This window comes from Oenanthe melanoleuca, chromosome 3 (assembly GCF_029582105.1).
Source record: "Oenanthe melanoleuca isolate GR-GAL-2019-014 chromosome 3, OMel1.0, whole genome shotgun sequence".
Classification (NCBI taxonomy): domain Eukaryota; kingdom Metazoa; phylum Chordata; class Aves; order Passeriformes; family Muscicapidae; genus Oenanthe; species Oenanthe melanoleuca.
Window position 1 is genome coordinate 93,697,526 of NC_079336.1, and position 23,059 is coordinate 93,720,584.

The following is a 23,059-nucleotide window of genomic DNA, read 5'->3' on the forward strand; positions in this document are numbered from 1 at the left end:
ACTATCATAGGAGTGTGAGTTGGGGATTTCTAAAACCTAATGTATTCCATTTTTCTGTTAGCCTTTGGTTTATCTTGCTTTTTTTTTTTTGTTGTTGTTTTTTTTTTTTTTTTGGGAGGGAACATAACTTCATGCCAGAATGTGATTGAATAAAGACTGTCATTCATGTTGCAACATGTTATGAAAATATCCTGGAGAGTCTAAAATAGTCCTGAGAGAGACATAGAATAGCCATGTACTAGAGCTTCAAAGCTCTAGTAAAAGTCAGTGGGGTCACTTGTTTTGATTTCACTCAGATCTACAGGGATATTAAAGCCTTGAAAATGCAGTGGTAAGTGCTCAGTTAGAATTGAGAGCCTCCACTTCTCCTGGGAATGACAGTGTTCCTACCCACCACTGCTGACTAAGAAGAACATTTTTAAAGCCAGGATTAAATTCACTTTTTATACTTATTTTAACTATCAGGAATTCTTCTGAAAAGACACGCCTCATCTGAGAAAACCAAGAGTTTCCAGCTGAACTGAGCAGTGTGAGATCCCTGCAGAATCCTCAGTGGAAAAAGATTATCCTTGTTTTATTGGAGACATCAGCATGCCTTTTCTGCTGTGCTTGAAAAAAAATAAATCACCTGTGCCTTTAGGCAGGAGTGTCTTTCAGAAACACACCCCTCCCATCCAGCAGAACTACCAGGCTTTGCTGGAGTCGTGCTTGAGGAGCAAACACTTGTTCACAGATGACACCTTCCCTGCTCACATCAGCTCCATTGGAACAGGAGCACTGCTAAAGAAACTGCCCCGAAATTTACAGTGGAAGAGGCCACATGTAAGTGACTTGCAGTGAGTGCTGTGTGTAAGAGGGTGATTACACATGATAGCCAGCAAGTAGTTTTAGTATTGAACAGACTATTCTTAGACTTTAATTTAGGTGTACTTTAATGTCTCTGGGCATTACATTTATTGCATCAGGTGTCATTTTGGAAGCTGGGCTAGATGGAGTCTCATAATTGCCTTTGAAGCATTTTTTGCCCAAAATCATAAGCAGCCTTGTTCTGTTTATAACTGGTAACACTTGGAGCAGAGAGGGAGAGGAGGTGAAGGAAGCAGGGAGAGTTTGTTTCCTTGGAGCTCACAGCTACAGTGATCTCACTGTGATTCTGTGGTGAGAGATGAGATCCTTCTCCCTAGAGTTAGAGATGATGACCTTTTAGAAGATTTCTGAGTTTCTAGACAGTTTTTAGCAATGGCCCTTCTCTCCATGGACCTCTTACTGTTATGAAGCTGGAGCCTGCTACTTTCCCAGACAGAGCAGGTGCCTTATCCTCTTGCTGGGCAGTTTTTTTTCCCCCTCCTGCTTAACTGTTTGGGCTATTGTGCTTGGAGTAATCTCTCCCCAGCTCTCAAGGCTGAGCTTCTATCACAACCAGTGACAGAGCATCAGTCGATGAGTTAGTTTTAGTTTTGGGGCCTTTGTTTTCTACTTGTGCTCACATTTCCAAGGCCTCTGCTGGCATTTCAGGCTTAAACTAAACATCACAAGAGACACCCAGGTGCAAGGGCTGGTCACAGAGCACGTTCTCATACAAAAAGGGTAGATAACAAGTGTGGGAGGCCAAGACTGGGGCCTGGCACAGTTAGATAAGGCCTGTTACTAGCAATGCCAGTTCTGCTCTTACTGAGCCACTGAGCAGAGTATTGACAATCAGATCCCCCTGGAAGCAATGTACAGAATTATATGAGAATTTCAGAATTCCTTTGTCTGTAGGGATTTCTTCCAGGTAATACCAGATAGCATGTTCCAACTAAGTTATTTTCTAGCTGTCATATTTTGTGAGATTTAAACAATTTGCCAGAAGGATCAAGTTTCTTCAAGAGGAAAAAAAAAAGAGGTCAGCATGAGTCCTGGCCTCTACAAAGTCCTTCAAGTGTCTCTTTACCCCTCAGATATTGGAATGGACTCGAAACCCCCTCTGTCTCTCAGTGGACTGTTCTGCTGCTTTGCTATGATTGTTGGGGTATCCTGTGTATGTCCAGGAGTTCAACTTGATGATCCTGATGGGTCCCTTCCAACCCAGCATATTCTGTATTCTATGATTCTAAGACTATCTTGTGAAGAAAGCTGTTCTTTGCTCTAGGTGCCAAACTTTCTGAGCAAAGACTATCTGAGAATGGATGCTGTGCATCCTTCAGTCCCTGTGCTGCAGAGGAGATGCTGAGATTCTGCCAGTCAGCCTGCAGGCTTGTAGCATGCTGCATCTATGACTGATGGTGCAAACTGAACATCCAAACTCACCAAGGGTAGAGCTTGGAGTCTAATTACTGTGGCTGCCTTCTAAGGGTTTGCTGTTTCTTTGCTACTGCCTGCAGGGGAAGCCAACAGTGTGAAACTTAGCTTGAGCAATTTCTGGGTCATTCGAATGAAATGTAATTTTGACACTTAGGTTATTAATTTAACCTCAGAGGCACTTTTGAAGGGAAAAAAATCACCACATTATTTCTCTCTGTACAGTTATTCACAGATTTATTCTTGTCACAGCAACAGGAATGCTGTAGCAGCCATCAGTCTATAGCTCAATTTTCATTCAAGCTGTGGAGATGTCAGCCAGGTTGAGTGAACATTTGAACAGTTGTGCTCAGCCCTCAAAACCTTTTTTAGCTGGCACTTGTGTGGAGGAGCAGGACTGGCAGGCTTAAAGGATTGTCTTCTCAGCATGTGTCCATGGAAAGCCATGGTGATGCATCTGAGCACCAGTGACTTATACTGGAGACCAAATTCAACATAGACCAAGCACAAATGTGTGCCCAGACTGGTGTCAGGTTAGCCAGAGCACATAACAATAGATTTATACCTGAGCCAGAGCAATGTCTGCTGGCACAAAGGACTCTCAGTATTTTAAAAGCTCTAACTTTCAAGCTAAATCAGCTCATGTTACTGGCTTAACTCTCTGCTTTTTTTTTTTCCTTTTCATTTGTGTTTCCCAGGCTTTGCACAAAAGTCCTGTATTTTATGCTGCAAACAGAAAGCAGCTTGATCTCTGCCAAGGATTGGTGGGTAAGGAAACTCCTTTGTATAAATATCTAAGTATTCTTTCACAAGATAACATTTTGCATGGAAGTTTTAACGTTTAAAACTTGGCATGGAAATAGAAAGTATCCATCTCCTCTCTCCACTTGGCATGTGGATGAAGCAATCATTTACTGCCATAGGCTCAGTAAATAAGCTGGCAAGCTGCATGGTGGGATTTGAGGCATGAGAGGTGTCTCCACAAGCTGAAAACACTGCTGTGTGTTGTTTCTGCCCATGCTAACAGGAAGTGATCCTGTGCTCTTACTGGTCTGTGGTGTTGCTGCTTCACAGTTGAACAGAGACCACAGAAGGACTTTATATTTGTACCTAATGCTCAGTGTGAGTGTGTTTTCTTCTCAGGCTTGCAGTTAAAAAATAATTTTATGCTTGTGTTGCCTAAAATAAAAGACTATATTGCTATCGAAAAAACAGGTAGAGGTGAGAGTAAAATAGTTTTCAAGTGCTTTATGTCCTTAAAACCAAAGTTTGCTAAGTACTGTGTTGCATGTGAGATTTTCTGGAAATTTTTTTTTTTTTCTGAGAAGCTAATGTTTTCAAAGAAAAATGGAAAAGATTTTTTTAATAGCGTGTCTCTAAAGAGAACAGAAAAAACCCTACACAACGTCAGTAAAGCATAGAATATTTCTATTGACAGTTATTGCTTGCTAAATTTCTTATGTAACTTCACAGTACCCAAATGAGAAGATCAGGAGAGAACAATTATAAACCAATCAGAGTTTGGTTAAGTAAAGAACATGTCTGGATCATCTAATTTTGTGTGTATGATTTGTTATAATTGTGAAAACATCAGCACAATAGCTCTTCTGCTGGGATCTTGGTGGTGTTGCTGAACTTGGCTGAGAGCTCTCACTTTTCAGCCAACTGCATGTGTCCGTTTGTCTTGGCGCAGAGAACTGCTGGTTCCTGGCGGCCCTGGAAGCCCTGACATTCCACCAGGACATCTTGGCTGCAGTTGTGCCACAAAACCAGAGCTTTGAGAGGAAATATGCGGGCATTTTCCACTTCCGGGTACAGCTGCTCCCCCAGATTGCAGGAGAGCCTCAGATATCCTCTGCTATGTGTCACACCCTTAGATAATTTATACATGGTTCCCTTTGGCCAGGGGCAAGTGGCCAGAGGGTATCCCAGTCTGGAGAGGAGCCCATCACCTCTCCCACAAAGTAGTGCAGGCAGTGAATCAACTGCAAGCCACTGAGGAAACACCTCTGCTTGGCTGCTCCCTCCAGCTGTGTCCTACCCATATTTTAAAGCAGACAAAAGTCTTTTTCAAGAGTGGCAACAGTCAGCAGGACCTGAACACATCAGCTCCAATCTTCTAGCCCTTTGCCCCCCTCTTGGTATAACTCTGCTACCCTGCAGTTAGGAATTCCTTCCCCAGTAGTCCACCTGTGGCTAATTTCCCTGCTTACTCCTTTTACACCTGAGAGATGCTTTGTTTTCTCCTCTGGCCGGGTGGGGCTGGGGAGCTGGCTCTGTGGGTGAGTCAGCACATCCCACTGACCCACAGCAGCTTGTTCTGTGCCCACAGCCAGGCTATCTTGCCTTTCCAGTTGTTTCAAGGGGAGGTCCCTTCCAAGGGAAACATCAGCTCATTCCTTTCCCCTGACAGTTCTGGCACTTCGGGGAATGGATTGACGTGGTGGTTGATGATCGCCTGCCGGTGAATGAGGTGGGGGAGCTGCTCTTTGTTTCCTCAGTCTATAAGAACGTGTTTTGGGGAGCCCTTCTGGAGAAGGCATATGCTAAGTAAGTGATTCATTTCAACTTATGCAAATAGCCTCTCTAATATATGTTGGTGCCTACGCAGTTTGTTCTTGTTTATAAATGCAAATCCTAGGCCTTGCTACATTTGGAGTGTAGTAGATGGCTCTCATCTTTCTATTATTACACATAAAAGCTGCCATTGCAGTAGCTGTTATCAAACCAGGCCCTTGAGTTTAAATCCAAGGGTTTAGGTGTGAAAACAGCCCTATTGTGGAGGGTTCTCCTCTGAGTGTTATCATTGTTTGCAGTATATTGGCTGAGGCTGATGCCTTCCCTGTAAATACCACAGAGGAGTGAAACACCATAGATAAACATTTCCAAATGTGAGTGATTTCTAAAGCCTCCTTTAATGTATTATCAGTATGAGAAACCTCCAAGGATTTTCGTTTTGGAGGTCTGCTGAAGCATTGCCCTTTGTTTAGGCAGATGTTTTTGCTCTCAGGTCCCCAAAGCTGAGGCATGTCACAAGTCATATGGCACGGTGAGAACAGTGGCTTCTCTCCAGAGTGTTTTGTCTAAAGTGGTAGTATCAGCACAAAGAAGAAAGCAGCAAGGCCTAACTGATGGAGTTTGCTAATATTTGGCTGAAATAATCTTTGCAGAGCAGGGAAAAATACTCTAGTTAATTCTGGGAGAAAGATCACACAAAGGTGAGAATGTTCAGTTATTTTCATTTGGTGATAGGGTTAGAATGAAAAGACTGGGCCAAGTTGCACTGGAGTGATAAAGAAAATCAGATTGGAGACTGAGCTCTCAAGGCACTGTATCTTAGATACAGCACAGTGCCTGGTGATAAATTCAGGCAACATTCTCTAAGGCAGAGTCATCAATGAGTCTATGATGGGCATGTTCTCATAACAGTGCAGTCAGGGATGACAGTGACTGAAGAGTCCCTTTCAGACTATGGCTAATCTTGGAGGCAATTTTGTAGATTCTCCTCTTCCCAAATGCCAAAAATTACCTTAAAATGAAACATGAGTTATAGCCTTCCTTTTGTTTTTTGCACATTTTTTTTTCATGTTTTCACTGTTCTCAACCTGTCATTTGTGACTATAACCCAAAGAATATATTGATGTCTTTTTTTGCTAGACTCTATGGCTCCTATGAAGACCTGCAGATTGGGCAAGTTTCAGAAGCCTTGGTGGATTTTACAGGGGGTGTCAATACAAGGATCAAGCTTGCAGAAGCTCCTTCTGATTTGTGGGATATCCTGACAAGAGCCACCTACAGCAGATCTCTCATGGGCTGTCAGACACACCTAGGGGTGAGGCTTGGAGGGACTTTATAACTAAATACCTTTCCAGATCTGTTTCTCTCTGTTCAGCTGGTCATTACAACTCAAAACATGTCAAAACTGCCACATGTGGTTTTCTGTAGAAGTCACATACTTCATGTTAAACTTTGCTTATGGATTGATTCCCTGATGCTCTCAGCTCCCTGTTGTTATGTTTAGGAACTGGTTTATCTATCAAAGAAAATACTCTATTAGATAGGGATCTACTGCATTTTCCCATTTTCATTAAATAAATTTTATAATTTAATTAATAATTTAATTTTTAAGTTAAATAAATAAATTACACTGAGGTACAGACACACATGGAATAAAGTTATAGCTAAGGTAGAGAGGTGGGTCATTCAGAACATGAATTAAAGTCTTGGCTTCCAGACTTTATGCTACCACCTCAGCTGTTGGGAAACTCTACTTTTCTGAAAATCAAAACCTGACCTTCTGTGCTTCCTTAAAGTGAGGTGGTCTCTAGCTGGAGATCCACAATTTAGGAAGGGCCATTAACAATCAACCTTCCAGTTCCAAGCATACTGCATAATCTGGCTCTTAGGAGCTTCAATTTATTTATTTATTTATTTTTCAGTTCTCCATTTGCTTTAAAAACCATTGCTTAAAGGATTACAGGTCTCTGGTATTGCTGTATGGATTGGGATAGAATAAAAGGTTTCTTTTCCTTCTGTTTCTCTTTCTTGTATACAGACAACAAAGGTCCTGAAGAATGGGCTTGTTGCTGGCCATGCCTACACAGTAACTGGTATTAGAAAGGTAAGACCAGCCCAAATGTCATGGGTCCAGGTTAATTTGGATACTAGCAGTTTTTATTGCATTCATAGGTTCAACCATTGAGCAGAGCAACTATAATATCTCTTGCCCAATACTCTTTTCTTAATCTTAGGCTAAGAGAGACTGTGGGCTTTAAGATTCACATTTCAAGTATGTCTATTTTAATTTGGAGGCCTTGATGTAAAGTATCAGTGTATGGATCAGTGGATCTCTAAGGGTGGTAATGATTCATAGGGCTCTGCTGAGACCATCACCTAGAAATGCATCTTAGCTGTTAAGAATGAAAGGACTGGCCTTTGGGGCTGCTGGGAGGATGTGATGAAACTTGGGGATTTGCTTTTTACTTTGGGTAAAAAGCCTTCCTCTGAAGCCAGTGGGGAGGCCATAGAATAATAAGGATGTAAAGGCCAAAATAGGAAAAACTGCAGATAGAAGTGTGACTCAGGGGTGTGGATTAAGGGAACTGAACTGTGCTTCTGTGCAGACAGTGTAGGGAGACCCCACTAATCTGCAGAAAATTACTGCTTGGAGTCCCCTTAGGATATTTGCCTAGAGGTAAGAGACTTGAAATAATACATCCCAAAGAGTAGGAGATTCCTCCTCCTGGATTGGTGGATGACTGTCTTGTCCAGCCTCAAGAGGAGGTTGACAAGGATGGCAAAGACTGTGTGGGGCTTTGGACATTTTGGTGAAAGCATGTTCAGTACCTGTAGCAAGAGATACTAGGAAGGGCAGAAGTGATGAGCTGGATGAGGCACATCTGTGTCTCCCATAGGAGGAGTTTGTGTGGAGTTTTTCAACAACTTGTCTGTCAGTCTGGCTCCTCGGATGAGATGAAGAGCCAAGCAGCCTTAAGAGACTGATCAAGCATGTGGAAACATTGTGAAGTCATCTGTTCTGCTGTGTGCTGTCAACAAAGCCCCTACTTGGCCTGGCTCCCTCTTCTCCCACCATGGCATCCCAGTTCAGGAGGCATTATCCTGTGTGGTCACCCATGGGGGCTGCATTGTGCTGTGCCACTGCACTGGGGTAGGACTTGGCTTTCACATGAGTAGAAAATGAGAAGATGTTGGAAAGGAAAAGGAATTTACAGTCAAGCCTTTAGATTAGGAATCTGTCATGTCTCTGGTTTCAGTTTAGAATGTAAGATGAAGCACCTTAATCTCTTTGTTGCTGGCATTCAGAGTTGCATCTTAAAAGATTTTTGTCATCATACTTGCTGGCATCTGTGAGAACAAAAAAAGTCATTGTTAATATGTGACATAGTACGATGATATAAACCAGATGAGAACTGCTGAGACCTCGGTAAACACAATGTTACTGCTTTCTGCAGGTCACCTGTCAATATGGACCAGAAAACCTAGTGAGACTGAGAAATCCGTGGGGAAAAATTGAGTGGAAAGGAGACTGGAGTGACAGGTGAGTTTAAAAAAGGAAAGGTGTGACACTGAGGGGAGGAAAGGTTTCTTGGAGGAAAGATGCTGCCATCTTCAGGCATGAATTAATGTTGAGGGCAGCAGTAAGATAATAGTTGCGTGCACAGACCTTCTGGTGTTAAAGCAATGACTCCATAGATTTATATGTCTCCAACAGACAGTGCTGCTGTAGCTGGCCTCACTTCACATATGCAGCCTCAATCAGATAAATTCTAGTTTTCCTTTCACTAAATGCCAGAGGAAACATAATATCAACACGAGACACTGACCACTGTGCTGTGATCTGGAGAGCTGTGCAGAAGGCTCTAGAAAACCCCCATGTTTCAGGACACAGTCATTTATCATGGGAGGAGCCAGAAAAAATCTCCCACAGGCTGCAAGGGGTTGGAATTGGGAAACTAGGAAGGAGTCCTCTGTCCTGGATGCTTGGGGAAATACTGTTGGGCATGAGATCAGAGGAAGCAGCTAGTGAGGAAAATGGGCTCTATATTTGCATCTACCTATTTTTTTTTATTTTTTTTTTTTAAATTGGGACCCATGAAAGACAGTGGTTTGCATTCTAGACCATGGGAAACTGTTAACTTGTTTTCTGTTCCTCTTCGAAGTGGAGCATGTTTCTTGCTTCCAGGCTTCCCTTCATTCCCTGCACAGTCTGTTTGCTGAGGCTCAGGGCATAGAAAGGAGGGAAGAGAACAGAGGTCATTGGGAATGTGAATGGCTTTCACCTTGTCTGCAGAGCAGTAACTTCTCTGATGCGTGTCTGTCACATAATGACAACACACCAGCTGTTCTGTTGAAGAGCATAATGAGCAACATACTGCAGGCCTGCCTTAGAAACTACTCCCAGCTGCCTCTTGTGCTGTCCTAGTCATTCATTCATTATGCCAAACACTCTTCCTATTATGTCTCCTTTGACAGAAAATTAACCAACAAAGCAGGTCTAGATTTTTATATTTTAAGTACTTGGAAGCTGTGGGTTCAAGTGAAGTGATTGGCTGATGGAAAAGGAACATTTCTGTCTTCTGGAGAAAACTGGAGCTGTGTAGCTACATCTCATGGGATCCAGGGTGGTTGTGGGCAGAGTGGGGGATAAACATGGAGATATGTAGAAGCAGGGACCTGGGCTCTTTTTATAGAGGAAGGTTATGTCCTCTGCCTTGAATTTGGTTAGTCACCTCATGCTTTTCCCCCTAGCTCTTACAAGTGGGAACTGCTGAGCCCGAAGGAGAAGATTTTGCTGAGGAAAAAGAAGGAGGATGGAGAATTTTGGTAATGGCACAGTCTTGCTTCTCCCCTCTCTGCTAGTAGCCCTGGGGCTTCACCTGGAGCTGAAGCAGCACATTGCCACTTAGGCCAAGGCATAGGTGATGAGCTTTATAGCAGCCTGTGCTCCTCTCAGCTTGATGCTGTGAGCAGCAGTGCCTGTGCTGACATGGAATGCACTGTTCTTCAGTGCAGGAGTGAGGGAGAAGCAGGACATTGCTAGGTCTCCTGGGGCTGCTGGAGATAAAGGGCAGCCCCAGGAGCTTTTGTCCTGCCTTTTCTTCTTAGCATAGCTTCGGGAAGCCCTCCTTTGCCCATTTGTCTGCGGTTTCTCCACAGCTTTTGCCACGAGGTGGCAATGTTGCTGCCCCTGTAATTTCACTGCACTCCCTTTGCTGGCAAGATTATTTTATTCTGTTCTGCTATCCTTTGCTGAAGTTTTAGTCGTGCATTAGCTACCCCTAGATGCTGCTGTGGAAGCAGACGCTCTCTTCTTTACTGCCTAATAAAATATGAGCATTACCATATGTAACACAGAATGGTGTGGCTTCCAAGTTCCCTGCTCCCTTTTCTTTTTGTTTTATGAACCATATGGACTAAACTAAACTTCTGACAAGATGTCTCTTGGCACTCTTTTCCCAGGATGTCTCTGCGAGATTTTAAGATTCATTTTGTGGATCTGGTGATCTGTAAATTAACTCCAGACCTGATGAGCCAGGAAGATGGGAAAAAGTGGATGTACTCCTGGAAGAGTGGGAGATGGGTTAAAGGAAGTACAGCAGGAGGAAGCCTGGGATTCTGTAATGGTGAGGGGTGCTCTTTTGGATAACTCTGACTTTTGGGGGGGATGCTCTGCTGACTCAGTGACCAGCTCCTTATAACTGCTTAACATAAAATTGATAACAGAAACATGTGCTTCCTATTTAAGCCTCCACACAAACATCAGAAATAAGGAGCTGAAGGACTTTGACTGGCTTCTGCTATCACAGAAGATGCACTGCTTGCAAACACAGGGCAGTGGGCTGATTATAGCATGAAATAAGCTTTAGGCTCACAGGATCAATTGCCAGCACTGATCTGCTCTAGGGCATTAAACTTGTCGGTTAAAATTTGCATCCTCAGCACCTCCAGGGAGTGTGTTTTAGGTAAAGTGAATAAAATAGTCAGACACCCAGCTCTTCTGGAAGCAGAGCAGGTGGAGTCTAAAGTCAGCTAGCCCATACACCAGGGGTGAGAGAGAAATAGTGATGCATATATAAACAAAATGAGCTCTTAGTTGCATGTAAGCAGAAGTAACAAGTTCCTTGTTCCTGGGTGTTTCTCCTGTCTTAGATAGTAGTTGTACTGCTAAACTTGTAAAATGCACTTTAAAATCAAATTCTTGTGGGGTCTGGAGATGCAGACAGCCTGCAACCTATTCAGTCCAGTGCCAGACATCATGTGGGAAGCTGGCAATCAATTTTGTGATGGAAAATGACATCAAAATGTTTTTCTTGTTTTACTTAGGCAGTTTCTGGATGAACCCTCAGTACTGGCTGAATGTGTTGCCAATTGAAGACAGTAAGAAAAGCCCAAGTGCCTGCAATGTGGTTATATCCCTCATGCAGAAACACAGCACCAAACACCGGAACCGAGCCCCTCATCTTTTCATTGGATTTTTACTCTATAAGGTAAAAGAATTGCTCTGCTTTTCTTGCTCTCACCAAACAGGAGAACTTCCAGCCCCTATAGATTGTAGTGCTCTGCAGGCCAAGAATTTTTGTTGTGTGGAGGGTGATCTCTGCTCTTTCCTCCTGCCTATGCCCAGTCTCCTCACTCATCAGGGCTCCCTCGGGCTCTATGTCCTCCTTGCTGTGTCTCCAGCATGCTGTGTGTCAGCCTGCAGAGTAGTGAGAAGTGCCTTTTTCTTCAAAGCACATTGGGATTCATTTTGCTGCTTCTGAGGGTATGTGCAATAGCTGGAAGAGTGTGCCAGGAGTCCCCTTACTTTGAGGCATTTCCAGCTGTGGTAAAATTGTGCCTAAAAAGTGTTCCTAATATGCAGCAGCTGCTACTATGTTCATACTGCTAGCTCACTGTGTATCCAGAAGTAAGTGGATATCACTAGGAGTGAGAGTTTCCTACTTTAAATTCTCTGCTTACCTGAGTACCTTGAGAGCCACTCTTCTCCCTTGAACAGAGCCACAGGTCTTGTTGCTGCTGTGAGCTTGCACAGTTATAGAGAGGTGACTGTGGGGAAGGGGTTTTGGGTGGAAGGACTGAGGTTTCTGAAGGCAAAGACCCCATTTAAGTGTATGTAGCTGCTCTGCTTCCCAGGAAGAACTTGGCTGTGTTTTGTGAGACACAGAGGTCCTAACTGATAGATGCTGTTTCTTTTCTTCCTGCAGGTGGGCCTACAGGTGAGTCCCTTGTCACCACTGCTGGCTATTCTCTGGAGGACCTAGGCTGGTGCATCTGTTAAGACAACACTGCATGTGGTGTGTTTGCCTTTGTTTCTTGGCTGGAGAGCAAGTGACAGTATTTGAATTCAGTGAGGCACTACAGCAAGGCACTACTAACATAGAATCCTCTGTACTGAAAGGCTGCTATAGCAGGAGAGCTCATTGGTTTTGAGAATGGGCATTAGTTTTCAGCTTCTGTTCTGGGTCTTCAAAGGTATTAGAAGTAGCATCAACCTTTACCTGATGAGCATTTCATCCCTGTTGCAGTTGTGGGATGGTGCCCCAATTCTTGGCTGTGTCGTGGGAGTCAGAGATGCCTTTGTGCTGCCTTCCAGTCTTGACATGAGGTGGGAAAAGAGCCTGTGCCCCATGCAAGTCAAAGATCTCCTAGGGAGCTCAGATTCCTGGCTGTCTGATGGTACAAGTGTTCTTAACTTCTTCAGGTCAGCTGTATTTCTAGCATTTTCTTTATCCAAGAGCCTTTGGGACTGAGAAAGGGCCCTGGAACTTGAATCTTGATGAAGTCTCAATTTTGGCCCTGATCTTAGTGGGCTATTTAAAACAGGGGAAAATTTAGGTAATTTTGTCTTTAATGGGCATATTTTCATATCATCAACTCTATTACCACTCAAATGAGAGTGCAAAACTTAAATGAGAACTTGGGCTGGCAAAGAACTAGTTTGGGTATATGGTATGAGCAGCACAATTGTGTTCCTAGTTACTGTAGACCCAGCGTGGTAACATAAGGTAAGATGGCACCCCTTCTTGACTTAAATATCTTGGCCACTATCAGGGTTACCTTCAAGGTAAACTTTCTGGCAGAGGGGGTCTGAGTGTGACCCTAGCAGAGTGCTCTGCTACACCTGAGTGGGAATGGTGACAGCCAGGACTTCAATTTCAGGTTTGTAGTGGTTGCCAAGATCAATACAGAGAGATGGCAAGCTGAGAGCATCTAAGGTATTGGAACTGCTGTCAACAGAGTATTGACTGGAATATAAAAACTTTGAATTTAACATAAGGGGCATGAGGAGGAGTAACCCTCAACCCTTTATAAGAAAGATTGCTCTATTAGTAAGAAAAATACTGGCAAAGGAAGAGGAATAGCATCTCCCCATGAGGCTGCAGAGTAAAATGGCTAAATGTTTTGAGGAACAGCCAAGATCAGAAGGTGACAGTAGTTTTAGCTAGCAGGATTATTTATTGGGCTTGTGTACTGGGCACTCAGTGGCATTAAAATTAGTTCCATGTTGCCTGGATCAACATTTTATCCATCATCCTGTGGCAGAAAAGGGCCTGTAGAGCAAAGAGTGCCAGACAGATCAAGGACACTTGCATGAAATCAGGATGAGGGCTTAGGTTGCTCATGCAGTATGCTCAGATCACAGGTGTTCTGAAAAATCCTTTGCTACCAGTTCCTTAGTGCAAAAGACAAGCTGGGGACAAAGTATGTGGTCCCTGTGGGAAAAGAGGTATTCTGGCTAGTGGAGGGCAGACTCTAGAGCAGTTCCTGCCTGCAGTAATTTTGGCCCATATGGCAGACTTTTGCAGAAACCACTTTGACAGGAATGGCTTCTCCTCCCCAGTTCTTGCTGCTGTTCCTTACAAGTAGTGTCATCCTTTTGGTAAGCTGCAGGAAACCCAGTCCCTTGTCATATTAGTACTGGGCAAGGTGATGCATGGTGAGAACCATCCTGTCCTGGGAGGAGACTGAGTCCTTTGGGCTCTGTTACCTGCTTGTGCTGTAACACAGGCTGAGATGTGAAGGCAGGCCAGCTGTGCCCTGCCTGTGAATCTTCCACATGCCTTTTGTCCATGTGTTCAGCTGGGCCAGAACATGATTCTCTTACCTTTCTTCCCTGAACAGTATCAGGAGAGCAACAGAAAGCTGTCCCCAGGTTTCTTCAGCCGACATCAGCCTGTGAACAAGCACCAGGTTTTCCTTGATGAGCGGGAAGTGACTTGTGACTTCCATCTGGAGCCTTGTGTCTATGTGATTGTCCCATGCACCCTGGAGCCTCAGCAAGAGTCCGAGTTCGTCCTGCGGGTCTTCTCCAGGAAGCACGTTCTTCGGTGAGCTGCTGCTGCCCCTCTGCCAGCACCTAATTTCCTGGGAAAGTCTGGTCTTTCTGGTCTAATGGGGGCAAGCATAAAGACTTAACTCTGCAAAAAGCAGCACAGTCTCTTTCAGAGAAGCTGGCTCTGGATTTCTCCTGCCGTAGGATTCTCAATGGTTGAAACACTGTTTTGGCCTTATGCTTTCAAAAAAGGCTGAGAAAGGCCCACACAATCCTTGCAGCGTGCTCATGTTTGAGACAGTGAGAAGGATAAGAGCTCTTTAGCTTTTTAGCTCCACTAGTTTGCCAGGAACTCCCTGCTGGCAATGCTAGGATGGTTGTTTGAACAGATACCTCAAATGCCAGCAGCTTTTGGGGTCCTGTATGGATATGAGACCTTGCCTTACTGCAGCTGTAACACCAGATAATAAAACACAGCAAGAGCAGGTTGGGGACCTGTCTGGGGAAGGGGAAGGACACCTGTGATGAGATAAACACACAACTCTGAGATCTGTCCTTAATGTGTCTGCTTTTTTGCATCTCCAGGGAGATGGGTGGGAACACAAGCTTCACCCTCTCTAAGGTGAGTGGGTGTGAGCAGAGTGGGGCATCTGTGGTTCAATCTATAGCTCTGAATGTTGGATTTTACTGTTGCTCTACCCTAGAGGAGAGGCCAAGTGAGAATGTCAATGTTTGTGTTGCAGCACTTGAAAGCACAGCATGGGTTTACAGACAGGATCCTTTGGACCAAGGGGACAGATGCAATCAAATGTGGGGGACAAGCAAAACTTTAGACAGCTTAGTTGCCCTTTGAGCAAACATCTTCTAATGACACCATCTTACTTGCTCTGTAGTCTTTCCTGTTAATGGCTTTATGGATACTCATGGTCCATTCTGGCACTTCTCTCCCTTCCTTTCACACCTTGAACATTTTGAAGGCATTATGGGACTGTGGCAGTTCTATTCCCATGCAATGGCCTAAAGGTTATTTTCGAAAGAGCTGGTCTCAGTGGCAGTGCATGCACATCTGTAGCTTGTGCTAGGGAATTTAGAGCATAGTTTGTTCCCCTGGCATAAACTGGGTCTTTTCTCCTTTCATCTCCTCTGTTGGGCTGTGTGAAGGGGAACTGAGATCCTTCTCTCTCCTTGGCACAGAGTGAGCCCTGTGCTTTGCACAGTTTGGGGTGGGGTGACAGGATGTTTCTCCCCACTAAATGTTATGAGTATTTCTCTCCAAGAAATAGCAGTTCTGTGATGTAAGGTGGAATCTTAGCAGTGGGCTGTGTTAGTGATGTAACACTGCTTGCAGTGGTGGGCAGGGAATGGAATGCTGTTCTGGGAAACTTGGCTGACAATATTTTTCTTCTGCAAGTTAATGATTTTTTTTTAATATACCTTAAAGGAAATTGTTGATAGGTATGAAGGCAAGATTTGGGAGGATTTCTTCACAAAGCATTTTGAACAGGTAAGTGCTTGCATGAGTAAACTCCTCCAGAGCTATTATGTAGCTCTGTGAAAGTAAAAGCATATGGATGCTCAAGGGAGAAAGTCTGTGGATGTGTAGGGAGCAGAAAGGGGCTGTGGAGAGGAGGTTGGACTCTGTACAGTGATGACTCCACACAGCAAACTTTCCTGTGAAGCTTAGCAATGTGATAGCATTGAGACAGGCACAATTCTCTGCACAGCAGGTGTCAATGCCTGGAACTTAATGTGGATGTGACAGTATCAAGAGGCTCAAAAGGTATTAGCAAACTGATGGGCAGAAAGTCCATAAACAAAGGCTAAAGGACTGAGCAGGGATGTGCCCTCTAAGATCACTTTTCCAACAGAGTAACAGCAGAATGGACTACAGAAGCTGACCAGGCTCACATGCTCTCCCTAAACATTAATTCCTGTTGCCTGTACTGGGGACAAAGTGATGGGCTGTGTGGATCCATCCTACCCTTTGGGGCATTCTTACATTCATTGGGAAAAGTTACCTATTAGAGAACACCCCTAAAACATTGAACCTTGTCTCATAAATACTTCATCACAGTTGGATGGTGACTGACCTGCTTTGAGAGGTGAAATAGATATTGGGTGTCCCTTCATCTTTTTCCTGTAATTTTCCTAGTGAAATATGATCCTTCCTGTGAAAGATTCTTTTTAGTGATTTCTGTGGCCTGATTTGGGATGGAGCTAACCATCAGGGGTCCCATGGACTGTGGTGAGGGATGCAAGTGTTCCACCTTTCAGAAAAGGTTGCTGCATTTATTTAGTATCATACCCTGTATTTGGCAAGCACAATTTCACAAAAACAAATCTGTGCTTTTAATAGCAATATTATGAAGGAAGCTATTACTGAAAGCAAGGAATACCTTCACTTTTTGATCCTTGTTTAAGATTTTGAGCATGGTGTGGCTTTGATTTGTGGCTAGAAATTGCCACATACTGTGAGGTGCTGGTCCTTTGCTGTCATGATGTCCAACTACACACAGGGACAGAAGCAGTTGCTGCCATTTCTGAAGGCTTTACCCTGGCATGTCTCAATGATCTGAAAGCAGACTTTTATTTTTGAATAGTGAAATTTTAAAAAATCCTCCAAACAGACGAATGTCGCAGATTCTAAGATCTGTAAACTTTAATATGAAAAGGAGGAGGGGGGAGTCTCTGCTTTGAAAAGTTTGGGAAGAAGTATTCCAAAGTTTCCTGTTTTTTTTTTTTTCTTTTCTTGTTTGTTTGTTTGTAAATGATAAAAAGGGAGGGTTTGAAGCAGGTCTCTTGACAGTGTACTTGATGGGACAGATGGCACTAGGGCTGAAAGGTCTGCATCCTCACTCCGTGGAAAATCTGCAGTACTGCATTGATCTGTGTGGAGCCCTGAGAACTTAGCCCAGAGCACACTGCAGCTCTTGCAGTCTCAGAATCTTGTCATATTCAAAGGGAATCTTTTCTATTGATTTTCACAGTGGCTGGAGTGGGGCCAGAAAAGCAGAGAATGAAGATGGGGCATGCTGGGAAAACAAAAGAGGGAGAAAAGTGATTTAATACTTAGAAAAAATACTAAAATTCTCTTCTGTATCACAGAATCCTGAAATAAATGCTGTTCAGCTCCAGAGGATCTTGAATAATATATCTTGGAGAAGTAAGTGCTGAGAAATAATGTTTCTGTAAAATAAGCCCTTTCAGAGAAAATCCTCAGCTCCTGTATCTATTTCTTGAATTCTGGGAAGAAAAACTGGCTTCAGTCTGACCGAACTGACTCTTCTGATGCCATGTTAGATTTCCAGAGCAAAAGGATTTGCTGGGGTGTGAATCAACAGGCAGAAATATTATAAGCAGAGCTAATCTAGTTTGAATTTCAACAACTGAGAGAATGAGGGTGGAGAACAAGCACGGATGCAGATTCTTAATTTGAGCCCAAACCCAGTTTGACCTCAGCTTTGATTCTGAAACTGTATCTCATTTCACCGTGTGCCACTGCCACAGTCTCAGCAGCACCAAACTAGAAGATGTGGAATGCCAGGTCCATAGGATTTATGTGGTGAAGGAGGGTCTTGTCTTTGCCTTCATGTGTCTTGTCCATGCTGCTGTTTCAACCCATGCATGTGAGAGCCAGGTGAGCCCTGAGCTTGTCTCTCTCATGTGAAATTCAGTCTGCTGGGGGCAGCCCAAAGCTCTCCACAGCTTACAATTTGGACCTTGGTAACAAATAACACTACCTGGGCAGCAGTGAGGCATTGCAGTGGCTGTTCTCTCTGAACAGTGACAGTGAAATTACAGATATAATGATGAATCCAGATTTTCTTCCTGGTTTCTTCGCTGGTAGCAATCAATATGCAACATAGAAAATACTCCATCCAGCCATTACAGGCAACAAAGAAGATGATTAAAAGAGTGATGTGATGCATTTTTCACTTAAACTGAATTTGATATTACTCTCTACAAAGGTGGACAAGGATAGTTCTTCTGTCTTTGTAAACTGACCCAACAGGCGCTGTCTTATCTGTGAGAAAACTGTATTGAACTAGGAGTCTTCATAAATTATTAATTTTAAGCATGATTTAAAAATCTTTACAGTACTTGGTTCATATTTACTAAACAGGGCTATTACAATATTAAAATTATTAAGGCATCTTGACTTTCTGCAAGGAAGGGATTGGTGAGTTATGATTCTGTCCCTTACCCAGTGGAAGGCGCAGACCTACTGTAATCATGATTTGCAGTGAGATTAGAGCCTATTTCTGTTACTTTTCTTGTAACTTATGTGTGAACCAGGAATGCTAAGCTTTGAGACAGCATAATGTTTACATCAGTGCCTGTACTTTTAATTATATTAAGAGCTGGCAGTGTGTCTGTGAAAGAGAGGGACACAGAGACGCTTAGTACAAGGGTTGCAATTAATCTGCAGTGCTGTTCCCCAAAGCTCATCAGGTCAAGTGACTTTGCTCAAGGTCATGCAGTAAATTCTGTTTGGGATTAGAGCTTTGGATGTCCTTTTCCTTCCATTTTCTCTAATAGCTGAAGATAGTGTACCATATTTCATTCTATATTACATGCCTGCAGGGAGCTCATATTGGATTTTCTGAGACTAGTAGAATCCATCCTGTTGCCTCATATTTTTATCATCATAAATGATATATCTTCTCAAGTGGGTGTAAAGTTTCATGCAGGCTTTGGGGCCTGAGCCCTCTCAAGTAAGGGAAAATTTTGTGAGGGTCCATTTTTCTGAAAGATGTCCAATGACTCCCCAAAACAATTTTTTTTTTCTCTCCAGATTTCCAGAGTTTTCACCTGAATTTCAGTCTGGATTCCTGCCAGGGTATCTTGGCGCTCCTGGATGTATCCTTGTTATGAGTGATTCTTCTGACTCATATAGTACTTTACCCTGGAGCATTATTTCTTAGGCCAGACTGGGTGTTACTGTGATTTCTTTACCATCAGAACATGGCCCTGCTTATTGAACTTCTCACCCTCCATAACAACAGTTCAGCTGAGATAGAATGCAACTGGTTTGGGAAAGGGGTTGATTCCTGCCACTTCTGAAATCAACAGCCAGGTTTCCATTGACTTTAGTGGGAGGAGGATCAAGTCTAGAAATAGGCATGTGGGCTAAGAAATTGTTATCCTCATATTATAATTGCATGGATGTTAGAGTGGCTGCAAGTTTTTGGGTTGTTTGGGTTTTTGGTTTGTTATTTTCTTTTTTCATTTTTTAATGTATGTAATGGGTTCTTTCTAATGTTTAATTGAGATGTTTTGACCATAATTCTCCCACTAAGCTGAATGCCACTGGCACACTGAGTATCCAGGAATTCAGAGTCCTGTGGAAAAGGCTGCTTTTCTACTTGGTACGACAGTAATTTCTATGCCACCTTTCAATATCTCCCTGCTCACAATCCCTTTGATGTCACTTGTTAGGTTTTGGGTGGTTTGGTTTGTTTAAAAGTACTCCCTCACCCCACAGGAAGTTTTCCAGAAGAGAGACACCAACAGATCAGGAAAGCTTGACCTTGTGGAACTGCAGGCAGCTGTACAGGAGACAGGTGAGCCCACAGCATATTTTGGCAAGTCTCATCTTCTTGCTCATGAAAGCTGAAAAGAAGCACAGGGCTGGGAAACATCTTGATAATGGCATGTAGAGCCAGGGGAAGGGGAAAACATTATAGTTTGCATGGCCTTGGCTATCTCTTCTTCCTTCTTTAGCTAAGTCAACACATCTGAAAATTATTTTGCCATGGGATAGGCTGCCCACTCTTTTCTCAGTGTGGTCTCACACTATAAGTTGTCTGAAACAGAAGTGTCTGCTTATTTCAATTTTTATAACCCAATTTTAAAATCCCTTCCTGTGTGTTACTAATTGAATTTTAAAAGATTTTGTGAGGTTGTGGGGATGCAGGCCAGATCTAGCTCCTGTTAAATTGCAGCCTCTGCTGAAAACAACAGCTCAGAGACCAAACCTGGAAGTGTGGGAATTGCACAGAGGCTATAATGGTGCCAGACTTCATTAATGCAGTGTCTGAAGCTTGATCTAGAAATGGAAGATGATAAATGTAGGTCCAAATACTGAGCTCTGTTGCTATTGCTGGGTGTTGTGTGGGGGCAGGTGCTCAGTCTTGTAGCTTCTTTTGCATATTTACACCTTAAATACCATTCCTCTTTTTGGTGTATGTTCACCCAGTTCATCTGAGTCAGTGAAAGCACAGTGAGAAACTCAGGCAGACCTCTGGTAAAGCAAACTAAAATCCCAGGCCATGAATAGAGAATACTTTTGTTCCTTGCAAGTGCTGCTGCTGCTTGACATTGGGACTGATGCTTTCTGTATGAGCTTCCTCTGGATTTTCTTTTTCATCTCCTTTCCTACCCTCTTGGGAATATTGCTTTTAAACCCAGCTGCTGCTATTACCCTCATATCCTATGAGCAAAAGAGGCCTATTCGTATTTTATTCCAACTCTGGAAGGACTGTAAGTATAGGGGACCTGACCTGAACCCTTTTAAATTTGGAGAAGATATCTTCATGTAGAGATCTCATTTGGGCTGGCTAATATTTGGTTATCTTAGACCAAGTGTGAAAAACAAAGCTGTTGGAGAAGGGATGAAGACCACTCAGTTGTGCCATCTCATTCTGTTTCCCTTTTTTCCCCCTCTGTTTTATGTAGGCATTTCACTCAGCAATGAAGTCTGTAATTTGATGGCAATCAGATATGGTGACCCTGGCTTACAGATCAGTTTTGAGAGCTTTGTTTGCTTCATGCTTCGAGTGGAGATCATGGGAGGTGAGGCTGGTGCTCTGTGTCTGGCCAGGCAAGCTGGGCTGCCAGCTGAGCCATGGCCCCTCTGATGCTGTTCTCACTGGCAGTGGCAAGGTCAAAATTGCAGGACTGGATTTCTGAATAAAGCAAGAGCAGTCAGTTTTAAGCAAGGGACAGATACAGAGGAAGCCAAGCTCTCTTTTCACCCCCCCCACCAATCCCTTCTTACAGACATCCAAGCTGTACATATCAGAGTGATTAAGCTCTCTGCACTTCTCTGTAGGAAGAGGTAGGCAATGTACAGATGAAAATTGCTTGTTTTCCATGAAGAAGACAGCCTTGAAATACACATTTTCCAGGAGGAAGAAAGTTTTGAAATACATCTTTTGTGGACTGCAGTTTGATGATGAGACAGCTGATACTCAGATCATTCTGCAGACACTCAGCACACATCTCATAATTGTAGTGGGTAAGGTTGGAACCACCAGCATTTTGAGGTTTTTCAGATAGATGGGCAGACAGTAACATATCTGAGTTTATTCAGCTGCTTCTACTGTTCCAGCCTTCAGGGATCTCCCAGGAACAGACCAGAGAATCTCACATGCATTTGAAAATAGTATACAAAGTCTGCTTTTGGGTCTTTTTCCCAAGAGAGAGCCTTGGCTATCAAGTTAATGCACCCCATTTACTTCTTTTGCAGAGGCCTTTCGTAACTTAACACAAGATGGCAAAGGGATATATCTCCGAGAATCTGAGGTAAAGCCCCTTCCCTGACTGTCACATGCAGGCCCCTTTGTTGCATGTGGCACTGCCTGTTTTATTCTGTAACCTTAGAAAATGTATATTTAATTGACCACTTACAGGGCAGGTTACAAACAACCATGAGGTTCAGGCTTCCAAGTCTTCTTTATTATGGCTTCTATTTCTTCTGGAGGCAGAATATCTCCAATGCCTCATAGTCCAGTCCAGGTGAGAGTATGGCAGAGCTCTCACAGGGATGGATTATTTCAACCCCCTTTCCATATTATTTTACAGTGGATGATGATGACACTTTATTCATGAAGCAATGCTGTAGAGGAGGAGACAACCAGACCTGTACCAGGATGAGGAAGGCTGTCTTGTTTCAACCTTTACTTCATACAGAAAGTCTTTCCCTCAAGAAGACTTAACCTGATAACCACAGTCTTGGTGAAGTTTTGCTAATTAACATTTATTTTGAGTCCTATTTCACTTCAAATAACCCTACTGAGGAGAGACCATTGGATGCCAACTAGCATGAGTGCAAAGTGTGACACCCTGGAGCATGGTGGCCGAGTTGTTGGGGCCACCTGAGTTGTGCTGATTTAATGCTGCTGTTATAGGCACACATTGTGGCAGTGCCCAGAGGCTGTGCTTGGTGAAGGGGCTCTTGAGTCCAGGAGAGATAAGGCCCCTGTCCTGAGTAGCTTGTCACCTGATAGAGGGATCCCAGTTCTATAGCTGCTAAGCCCAAGGTAGAGAACTGGAATCTGTGTGCTTTTTGGAAAGAAGGGGTGGAGACTCACAGAGTGAACACTCTTCCCTAGCTCTGACTTGGAAAGGTGAATTGCAAGCATTCAAACCATCTCTTTTGCTTTTATAGTTAATATAGGCCTATTGAAGTGGCCGTAATTTGATTTGACCAAGTGATGAGCTGAGCCTCCAGCTGTTTGTTGTATGATGATTGTGTATTTATTCCAGAAAGACAGTGGGTTTTTTCTGCAGATTGAAAAGTACAGTACAGTGAAAAGTAAACTGATCCCATATTGTTTTTAAGTCACCAGAGACTGACAGGGAATGAATGTTCTCAGTAGGGTGATACAGGAGCTGTCTGATAAAACATTTGGATATTTATTTTATATAGGGTGAATGTGTGTGTGTGTACTTCCAAAGGAGGCAGGTAAATGTAGGTTGTAGCTAATTCAGTAGTACAACCCAGGTGTGGGGCTGTGAACAGCATTAGAGAATGTGGTATAAGTGGGACTATTCATGTCAAAATCCATGAGAGAGTTGCTTGATGCATCTATCTGTAGGCTCCTTTTGCACTTTTTTACAATTCATTTATTTTGGGCTGGAAATTTCCACGCTAAGTGCCTGTTACAGGTTGCTGCTTTGATTTTTTTTCTTTTTTTTTTTTTTTTCTTTTTTTGCATTCCTGCAGACAGCTCAATTGAAGCTCTTTTACACTGCACAGCC

At 43.3% G+C, this 23,059-nt stretch overlaps 1 protein-coding gene across 1 annotated transcript; it reads left to right on the forward strand.

Moving 5' to 3' along the window:
- The first annotated feature begins 513 nt into the window (after positions 1-513).
- CAPN14 (calpain 14) lies at positions 514-22,267 on the forward strand. The gene is made up of 21 exons (XM_056487788.1): positions 514-822; positions 2,979-3,048; positions 3,974-4,092; positions 4,694-4,830; positions 5,938-6,112; positions 6,836-6,901; positions 8,253-8,338; positions 9,550-9,624; positions 10,261-10,424; positions 11,125-11,288; positions 12,006-12,017; positions 13,924-14,129; positions 14,660-14,696; positions 15,516-15,578; positions 17,180-17,237; positions 18,870-18,934; positions 19,375-19,443; positions 19,560-19,638; positions 20,753-20,869; positions 21,546-21,601; positions 21,881-22,267. Exons 1-21 carry the CDS (start codon positions 592-594, stop codon positions 21,905-21,907), a joined length of 2,076 nt encoding a protein of 691 aa, XP_056343763.1. The 5' UTR covers positions 514-591; the 3' UTR covers positions 21,908-22,267.
- Positions 22,268-23,059: the final 792 nt, after the last annotated feature.